This window comes from Prunus mume, linkage group LG4 (genome assembly GCF_029339155.1).
Source record: "Prunus mume cultivar Tortuosa linkage group LG4, ASM2933915v1, whole genome shotgun sequence".
NCBI lineage: Eukaryota > Viridiplantae > Streptophyta > Magnoliopsida > Rosales > Rosaceae > Prunus > Prunus mume.
The window spans coordinates 7,540,665-7,551,057 of record NC_142701.1 but is presented as its reverse complement, the minus strand read 5'-3'; the positions used below and the strand labels follow the sequence as shown (position 1 = coordinate 7,551,057).

At 42.1% G+C, this 10,393-nt stretch overlaps 1 protein-coding gene and 1 long non-coding RNA gene across 2 annotated transcripts; one reads left to right on the top strand and one right to left on the bottom strand.

Annotated features, from left to right (window-relative positions):
• On the top strand, positions 1–1,383 carry LOC103328263 (F-box/kelch-repeat protein At3g23880-like). The gene has a single exon (XM_008230662.3). The coding sequence runs from the start codon at positions 80–82 to the stop codon at positions 1,217–1,219; it is 1,140 nt and encodes a 379-aa protein (XP_008228884.2). The 5' UTR covers positions 1–79; the 3' UTR covers positions 1,220–1,383.
• A 986-nt stretch (positions 1,384–2,369) lies between these two features.
• LOC103328262 (uncharacterized) lies at positions 2,370–3,573 on the bottom strand. Its single transcript, XR_016126399.1, has 2 exons — positions 3,297–3,573; positions 2,370–2,660 (listed from the first exon to the last, which is right to left on the bottom strand). It is a non-coding gene; the product is annotated as an uncharacterized LOC103328262 (long non-coding RNA).
• Between the last annotated feature and the right edge of the window lie 6,820 nt (positions 3,574–10,393).

Below are 10,393 nucleotides of genomic sequence, written 5' to 3'. Positions count from 1 at the left end.
CTTGACTTTGAACAGTTTAATACTACTTCTCTAGGATTTTTAGGCACCTCAGATTCTCAAGCACAAAGATAGAATAAAGATGTCAGAGTACCTTCCTCCAGAAATCATAACCCAAATTCTTCTGAGGCTACCCATCAAATCTCTTCTTCAGTGCACCTCTATCTGCAAATCTTGGAACTCCCTAATTAAACACACTAGATTCATCAACAACCACCTTAACCTCAATTTAGACAAAACAAGCAATTCCCCTTTGCTCCTTCTCAGGCACTGCCCCAAGGACCCCACTAGAGAGCTCTATTCTCTACACTTAGACAATGGTTCATTCCAAGAACACTCAAAGCCTGAGCTTCCAGTTCAGAGCCTCAATGAGTGTTTCCGAATCGTGGGTTCGTGCAATGGATTGATTCTCCTCTCGGATGATTACCTCACAGATTACAACATGTTTGTTCTATGGAACCCCTCCATTAGAAAGTTCATCACGCTTGCCAAGCCTCATGTCCCAAAATCTCCCCATCATTCTGTTCATGGCTTTGGCTTTGATTCTAAGAAAAATGATTACAAGGTAGTAAGACTGGTGTATCTCCGCCAAAATGAAGGCCAAGCTTGCCCGGAAATCGAGCTTTATTCGCTAAACTCAGGGTCTTGGAAAAGCATTACATCAGCTGCTCCCGGTTATCAGATTGCTCAAAACTTTTGGGCTCAAGTTTTTGTCAATGGGGCTGTCCATTGGGTTGCGTCTTGTAAGAAAGGAAATTATTTTCGCAATGTGGTTTTGTCCCTTGATATGAGTAATGAGACTTTCCAAGAGATTGAGCTGCCAGAAGACTTAGCTTGTGAGTTGCCAACTAAGTACATGGCCATTTCGGCTGCCGGCAAGTCCATTTGTGTAAAGCACTTTGATCAAAATAGACATACCATGTGGGTTATGAGAGAGTATGGGGTCGTGGAATCTTGGGAAAAGCAAGTCTCTGTTGATGTACATGTCACTCCCAATTTCAGAGTACTGCAGGTTTTGGGGTGTAGGAAGAATAATGGTGAGTTTCTGTTAGAAAGGTATGACCATGGAAGAAAGAATGCAGAGTTAGTCTCTCATGATCCCAAGAAGAACACAAATGAGTTTCTTGGAATTCACACAGATCCAGGGTATTCATGTATTGTATATTACACGGAAAGCCTAGTTTTGCTCGATAAGATGAGCAGATCCGTGCAGATTTCATGAAGGAGGAAGAAGAGGAGGAACCAAAAAATGTAGCAGCTTTGTTTTCATGTTCATTATATCTTGATATAATACTGTCATGCTTGCTTATTGGATTATGTGTGTTTGTCTCTTGATGATGAGAGCGTTCTACAAACAAAATAGAAGAAGTTCCTTTTTCTGTTGGATTTGGTTATAGTTTGGATGTTAGATGATGATCTTGGACTCAAAAGTTTCCGGTTTATGAGATATGTGTCAGGTCAGCAAGAATACGACTTTGTTAATACATTTAACTCGGGTTTCCTAATAAATAAAATGAATTTGGAATGATAGGAGACAAAAATAACTCAAATCACCACCATAACCCCTAAAACTCAAGTGCTAATTTGACATTCTTGCTCAATCCAGCCTTTGCCCTTCCTTCCACGGGCAACATCCCCAACAACACAATAACAACCATCCAATGAATCACTAGACAAGCTCGGGAACTCCACTTTCCTTTCGAAGAAGCTCTAACCTCAATCTTTTCAAAAGTCCAAGTACCAAACTCTTGGAGGGTTCATATATCTTCGGATGATACCAGTCAAGAATGTGCAAACTTACAAAAATGCTGATATGCTAATGCAATTCTCCCAAAGTTATCTTCAGTCCACGATGTCATCAAAAAAACATTTATTTCCACATCGAACCCTAGGTGCGTCCATTTCTATTCTCAAATTTGTAAACAAGGTATTATGGTTAAATCAAGAATTCTATAGTGAGGGTCTTATATATGGCCCTTAGGTGAGGCCCAATCTCTTAACTGTTTGATCAAATTGGTTAGCCTGATTCAACAGTTAAGAGATAGAATCTCACCTGAAGGCTATATATAAGGCCCTCACTATAAAATGACTCTTGGTTGAATAGTCGCGCGGGCCAACAAGAGGCCTCTAATTGTTTTGTCCACATCATCGGCAAACACATGCGAGTGCCACGTAGGTAGATAACACATGCCCCGACGATCTTCTTAAATGTAATATTTTTATGTATGAGTTTGTAAATGTCTAACAAAAAGTGTGATCAGGCATTAATTGTTTGGCTTCTGTACATGAAACTGTAAAGCTTTCCAATTGGAATATGAATACCAATATAATTAACACGATCTAGTACTGATCGATTGATCATTAGTCATGGGTATTATTTCTATTTCTGTTTTCGTTATTATTGTAGTAAGTTACTGAGTATATTCATGTTCTCATGAATTTGTGGGAGCAACTGGTTTAACTTTTACATTTAATTAATGCGTAATTCATAATTACGATTAATTAGGGGAAGGGGAGTGATCACCTACATCTCATCCCTGTACCTGTAGATTGACAATTGACACTGCATTGAGGACCTATCTGATGTTGATACCAGATCCTATTTCCTGCCACCAAAAAAGAAAAGAGCTCCTGTCTCTCCCAGCAGCTTGCAATCTTGTCACCTGTATCGACATTCATGCAGTTACTACGTTTCAAGTATAATCCTAATTCATGAAAAAATCAGACGTTCCCTGCAATTTTTGTTTTCCTATTTACCATCATATACTTCTTCAGAGAATTGATGTAAGCGCCACAATGAGAAATTCTTTTGTTGAGATTCGACAGAGTCGAACAAACCAGCAAATAAACAAACAGTGATGCATGCAATATAGTTTCATAAATTCAGGGCAGAAAAGTGCAACACATTCTGTCATTGCAGCATCTCACTTAGTGGTCTTTATCTCTATGATAAGTACTGTGTCACGTTCTATACGGAGCCTAACTAAAAATTAGAGTGGTTAGATGATATGGCCTTTTAATTGCCTTCATAGATATGACCTCCTCTTTTGTTTCTTATTTAATCTCTTACATGTGAATTTTTTTTGAAAATACAGTGGTAAGATCATATTGTCTATACAGCCCTCAATGACATACGTAAAGACTAAAAACAAGGGCAAGCAATCTAAATCACCATAGATGGGAAATGGTAGAACAAATTTCCAGAAAGGTTATTTATTCACTTCCGAACACTTTCTCACCAAGCTATTTGATGATGAGTGACAGTTGGAGAGGAGAAGGAAGTAGGAAAGGGTACTTACAAGCCATTAACAAAATGGTTTTTTGACTCTACAGACCTCTTCGAGTTCACATTGCCTTCTATAAGACATCGACACCACCTCTGAGGTTATTTCCTTCTTCACTTCCTTCGGAAAGCAACTGAGAATTTGTTCTTCCTCCAAAGACAGAGCTCTAGTCTCTCCCAGCAGCTTGTATTCTGCACATCTGTATTAACAATTGTGATGTTTAAAGTAAAGGCAACATATATCAGTTGTTCCACACAATTTAAATTATTTAACAAAAAATTCTGATGATGAGCTTACAGTCACAGAAACAACAAATGCAATATGCTTTCAGGAAAAAAAAAAAAAAAAAAAAGGTGCCATATGACTAAAGACAGTTTAGTCTTTTGTCATGGCACCCTTTTTTTTTTTCGAATTCAGAGATAAAATCCAAAAAGACAAAAAAACAGAAATAGTTTACATTTTATTTCAGAGCAGAGTATTTCTTGTTACTTTAGGCACCAATAAAACAGTAACTTCTATTCAGAAAGTCTCAAAACAATATGCTTCATTATTCTGAAATTTTCTACCATCATATTCATCATGTCAGTTAAATTGAATTTGTTAGCATTTGACAATGTGAAACATCAAACGCAGACCCAAAACATGAAAAAAAAGAAAAGGTTTAGTATTTGAATTCAAAGAAGAGTGTTCTTTTTTATTTTAGGCACTAATGCAACATAAGTAACTTCTAGTTGAATAGTGTTTACACCATAATCAACCGAGCATATCCAGTCTCAAAACAACTAGCACCAAGGCAGACACGCCTTCTCTGCCGAAGGAAGACACTCTTCCGAGGTGCCAAGCACCTGCCGAAACTCCCGACTGCCAAAGCTCACAAACCGTTAAACCTAATCTCATGACACGTGTCACCACCGCGGCGACTTGCACAGAGTCCCACATCGGAAATCTACACCAACCTCCAACTTTCACTTCCCTATAAAAAGGGAACAGTACCCTAGTAAGAGGGGTAACTACTTTTCTGCCTTTTACTATTACTCTGCAAAGTTACCCTTCTTATGACTTAAGCATCGGAGAGCCTTCGCCGGCACCACACGGTGCCCTGAGCTTGACGATCGCTTTCCCTATTTTTGTCTTCTCGCAGCTAACCCTTATTGAAGGCCTGCACTTTCCCTGCTAAAGGCAATCCTTTTCTCTAAGTTGACCTCTCCGAAAAGAGCATCAACAGCTTACGCCAAATGGTTTGAGACAGCCAAACCTTGCCGAACTCCGGCACCCGGTTCTGGACCAGCTCCAACTCCTAGCCAAACCGCCCCAATGGCAAGGAGAACCCAGCTCCAAGTCACGGCCAACTCACGAGATTCAGACCACCCAACTTTGGAAGCTCCAAAAATCCTTCAAACCACCCTTGCCGTTCGGCAAGGGCACAAGGGTTGAGCGGAATGGAACGATGCCCAAAACAAATATATATATATATATATATATATATGCCTGCTTGCCGAAGGACCAGCTCAAGGTTACCTTTCTCCAAAGCTCAGATACCCAGCTTCTATTGACCCAGCCTTGCCGAATCTAGTTTGTGCAAAAGTTCAAATGGGACTTGCCGAACGGCAGGTTCCGTAAAAACAAAAACTGAGACACACCCCTCTTTCTCAAAACCCTAGCCTTTATATCCAATCCTTGGACTCTTTACCGAAGGAGTAAAAGTCCTAGCTACAACAACACAAGGACTTAGCCTCAATGGCCTAGCTTTGTGACTCAGCCACTTACGCAGCTTCCTAGCCAAACCTCAGGCCCAGCTATGGCTCAACTAAACCCTGCCGAAGACCTAGCTCATGCCAAGTACCTGGTCCCTTTTGATTTCACCTTGCCGAACGGCAAGCATTGTGGGATTGTTTTTATACTCCCCTCAGTACCCTAGCAACTTACTTGGTCAAGAAAGACTTGCCGAAGCCCCACTCATTTTTAAGCTAAACTTACGGCCTAGCCCAGCTCTAACACCCAGCCACACTAGTTCTCTAGCTCCCCCTTGCCTTGGCTAAGGGCAAATGGGTGGAGTTGCTCTAATGTCTGCGAATAGAACCGGGCCCCATGCCATATTTTTCTTTTTCCTCCTTTAAACGCCCTTGCCAAAACTCATCGGGCCCAGACCCATGAGGCCTTGCCAAAGCCAATCCAAGGCCCAGCTCTTGCATACTGATTGGCCCAGGACACCATATGTACGGGGCTCATAAATTCCTCCAAAGCCCATACCACTTGGCCATTCACAAAAAAAAAAAAAAAGGGCCCGGAATGGCTAGGGGGCTAGGAAAATGGAAAAATGGAAGCCCATATTCTTTTCTCCTTCAAGCTTCAGCCCAATCTTTTGGGACCCAGGCCTTTGCTACTCAAAACCATCACTTGGTTACCCAACGGCAAGACCTGAGTCAACAATCACTGCAGCTTCGACAACCCAAGTCTACTTTTCTTTTCAAGGTACCCAGCTACCAACAATCACCGAGGCTAACACAGCTTTTATTATACCTTCCAAGTGTTAACGCAACTTCTAGCTTGACAACTTGGGGGACTAGGGACTGCCCTACGGCTCCCACTGAACCTGGAATGCTCGGTCATGATCACGCAAAAGCTTACAAGTTCCCAACCCAGAAGTCACTTCTTGACCGCGAACTTGGGGGACTACTGTTTACACCATAATCAACCGAGCATATCCAGTCTCAAAACAACTAGCACCAAGGCAGACACGCCTTTTCTCCTGCCGAAGGAAGACACTCTTCCGAGGTGCCAAGCACCTGCCGAAACTCCCGACTGCCAAAGCTCATAAACCGTTAAACCTAATTCTCATGACACGTGTCACCACCGCGGCGACTTGCACAGAGTCCCACATCGGAAATCTACACCATCCTCCAACTTTCACTTCCCTATAAAAAGGGAACAGTACCCTAGTAAGAGGGGTAACTACTTTTCTGCCTTTTACTATTACTCTGCAAAAGTTACCCTTCTTAGCTGACTTAAGCATCGGAGAGCCTTCGGCCGGCACCACACCGGTGCCCGGAGCTTGACGACTGCTTCCCCTATTTTTGTCTTCTGCAGGCTAGCCCTTATTGAAGGCCCAGACCCTTTCCCTGCTAAAGGCAAATCCCTTTTTCTCTAAGTTGACCCTCTCCGAAAAAGAGCATCAACAAATAGTAACCATGTTTAGTTCTATTTAGTGCATTAACAAGTTAGAGCATCCACAATGACGCTCTCTATTTCTTAGCTAAAATTTGGTTAAGAATATAAGAAAGCTATTTTAGGAGCTTTCTAAAAAATTCAACTCCAACCATACTCCCTAATTTGGAGAGTCATAAATGCTATAACTCTTTTTTGATTTGTCCATCTCTATTAAAAAACTAAAATAAAAAATGGTTAGCATTAAATAAAGGTTTGAAATACTCATTAAATAAAGCAACATTAAATTATAGGGAGCCACTAGAAGTCCTTTCTCTCTCCTCAGATTTAGGAGCTCCTAGATGACTCCCTATTTTAGGAGGTGGATAGGGAGTGTAGTTGGAGTTGCATTTTATCATTCCTCCCTAAAATTTGTCTAAGGATGTGGTTTAGGGAGCCCATTGTGGATGCTCTTAGTGCCTGTTCATTCAGAATGTATCATACAATATACATCATTAACTGAATAAAATATCAAAATAAAATATTTCAATTATCATTTACATATTAAAGATTTTAATAAAATTTCCCCAACAGAAAGGTTTTACCACTACTACATTTTAGTCTTTGCGCGACGAAGGAGACTTCGCTGCAAAAATGATTTTAGTCGCACATAATTATGCGCGATGGTTTCGTCGCGCATAGTCCGTCGCGCAAAGTTCGTGAAGAAAGGATTTACGCGACGAATAAAGACAATTCGTCGCGCGGTTTGCGCTTACGATAACAACTTCGCTTAAAAACATTTCGACGACTCATTGTCCGTCGCACAAATATTTGCGCGACGAAACAGTGGTCGTTGCAGAAGAAACCGCGCGACGGATTACTCCGTCGCGCGAGTATGAACTTTGCGCGGCGGAATCATATTCGTCGCGCATACCCATTTTGTGCAACGAAATTATTCGTCGCGCATGATTAAAATATATTTGTCGCCGTTTTATTTCAATTTTTTGCGCGACAATTTACGTTTCGTCGCGCAAAAGCAATATATATTATTTAAAAAAATGTATTATTATTTGATTTTTAATTTTGTAAAAAAATTAATTTGGTTTGTTTTTTTAAATTAAAATGAAATTACAATAAAAAGATTAATCGTAAAGAAAACATCTATTATATAAAATAAAAGAAATGTATACAAATTGTAAAAGTAATTATAAAAATAAAAAACTAATCAAATAATGTTCCAAAATCTACTTGGTCATCGCCGCATGCGGCTCGGAGGTATGCGGCTCGGAGGTATGGGCGCCTCAGGGGCCGTGGTGTCTTGGGATGCTCGGGTAGACGGGCTCGAGGTCGACGCACCAAAATTCGGATTGGAATCCGGATCGCGCGAGGGATCGCAGAATCACCGGACATCCGACCTCAAGCTCGCAACACGCGATGTCAAAACAGCCACCTAACTCGCTTGTTTGCGACGATGACCGCGGTCGAGGTTCCTCTCGGGCATTCCCATCCCCTACAATACGCTCCCGCCTCCTCCCGAGAGTCTGATCCAACGCTCGCCAAAATCTGAAATACAAGATCACGCGGAGGATCCATGACTGATCGAGTCTCTGGAGGAAGTTGGGAGGCGGACTTGAAGAACCAACCGCCTCCTCTCCACCATCGTCGTCTGTTTAACATTACATAAAATATAAATTCAAAAATGCATATAAATTGAAAGTGTAACATAAGAATTAAAAATACATAATACTTACATGAAGGGACTCGGCCAACTCATTCCCAGGTCGAACATAAACGCTCACCAAAGACGTCGATCTCTGGGAATTTCGACCCCCCCTTAATTAAACAAGAGAAGGAAAATATTAGTATGAACAAAAGAAATTAATAATAATGACCTATTAAAAATTAAATATAAATTATATTATTCTTACCCGACGCCGTGCATCCATCCTATATGAGAAGGGCCTGGAGCCTGAATGGTGAAGAAGAGTCTTCTTCTTCCTATTGCCCTTATTCACTTGGGCTTTATTCTGTTATACAAAAAATAAAACGTAATAATTGAACTATAAATAAATAAAATAATAATGAGATATAAAAAATAAAATAAACATTAAACAAATATTATTAAAAAAAATACCACATAATCGGGCGCCTGAAAATGAGAGAAGAGCCACGCCCAACTATCCTCCCGCCTCAAGCTCCTTCGGCAACCCTCCCAAGAGCGACTTGCGGATCATCAAACGCCTGAAAATGGTGGTGCCGCTTCTTCCATCGCTTGTACCTCTCACCGAAGAGTGTTGACGACGCCAAGGTCTCCTCGATGTCCTCTAAGTCGTAGTTCGTCTGCAATAAATTGATTACATACATTAAGTAATAGAAATATATAAAGTTTGAAAGAAAAATAATCAAAAGATAGGAAACATACCGACAACTGGCCGCGAACTTGCATCTTGATCTCGTCAGGGATGACCTTCCAAGACTTCCATTGCATCGGGCAATGGGTCCGAACGACGTGGCCAATGTCGTGGGCCAAGGAGCTATGCAAGTCCGCCGTCGGTGCAGCCCGATGGCGCTGTTATATCCGATCCGATACGATCGTCACCCGGTGACCTTCGCCGTCTTCAAGCCGACACGGCCCTCGGGTGTTCCTCTTGGCTGCAAAGGGATATGACAATATTGTTACATATACAATTAAATTGAACCATAAAATTCTCAATTAAAGGGTGTTCCTCTTGGCTGCAAAGGGTATTACTCAGTAGGTGCCCCGAGGCACCAAGATCGATGTGGTGTCGGTGGTGGTAGCGGCCGGTGTCGCCACCTAGCGCTAAGAGGCTGCACCACCGAAGAAGATGATGATGCAGGATCCCCAGACCAGCTAGCACGTGGTCCCGCTCCATCGCCGGAGCGGCACCGATCGGCCGAGCCGGCTCAACTCTGTAGCCGCCACCGCCTACGACCTCTAATCAAGTCGACATCTGCACAATTTCATTAATCCAATGTAGCACATACAATGTCATTAAAAAATTGAACTAACTAATTAAAATCATAGGTTGACCTAGGGTTTGCGATTTCGGAGTATCCGGGACTCCGATCCATGATCCGTCGAATCCTAAACGATCCTATAAATACATGGTACCACATACGTGAGTTTCAGCTCGATCCAACGGTCCGAACATATCAAACCCTAAAATCGCACAATAGGTTCGAACCGTTCGAGACTCAAACGACAACCAAATTCCAATCCGAGCACACCTACGCGCGTGACAACGAAATGTTTGCATTGGGACAAATGCCCTATGCCACAAGATTTCACGCGCCACCACAGCAGCGCGTGGGTGCCCTAAGCAATAACAATCACGTGGAAATCCTAAAAATTAAGGGCCAAGGTTCCTACCCTAGGTTGAAAACATCAATTGGAGACACTTTTGTTCTCGACCTACCCAAAAACGGACAAGTGGCCGGAATTTCAATTTCAAAACCGGCCGAAACCTAGGGTTTCAAATTCAATACCCTATGCACACAATCAATCAAATCCTACACAACCATCAGCTAGAGCATAAAAATAGCCCAGAAAGCATACCTCAATTGCTGGATTTGGTGCACGGAGGAGAGAGAAAAAGCGGCGAAGCTTCAGCCTAAACGGAGGAAATCACGGCGGCAGGATGGAAGGCGACGGCGAGAAGCTCCAGTGGTTCGACGGTGGTGGCGGTGGTCTGAATTGGGGCGGAGTAGGGGCTGAGGTCACGGCGGAGCGAAATGGAGGTTTAGGGTTCCGTTTGACAAACTGGGGAAGAAGGAGAAGATCGCGATTTTAAAAGTTATTCGACTTTGCGCGACGAAGATATAAACCGTCGTGCAAAATTCATTAAAATAACTTTTGCGCGACGGAAAAATGCAATTTTGTCGCGCATTATTATAAAAATATGACCTTTGCGCGACTGGAAAATGATTTCGTCGCGCAAAGTTCTAAA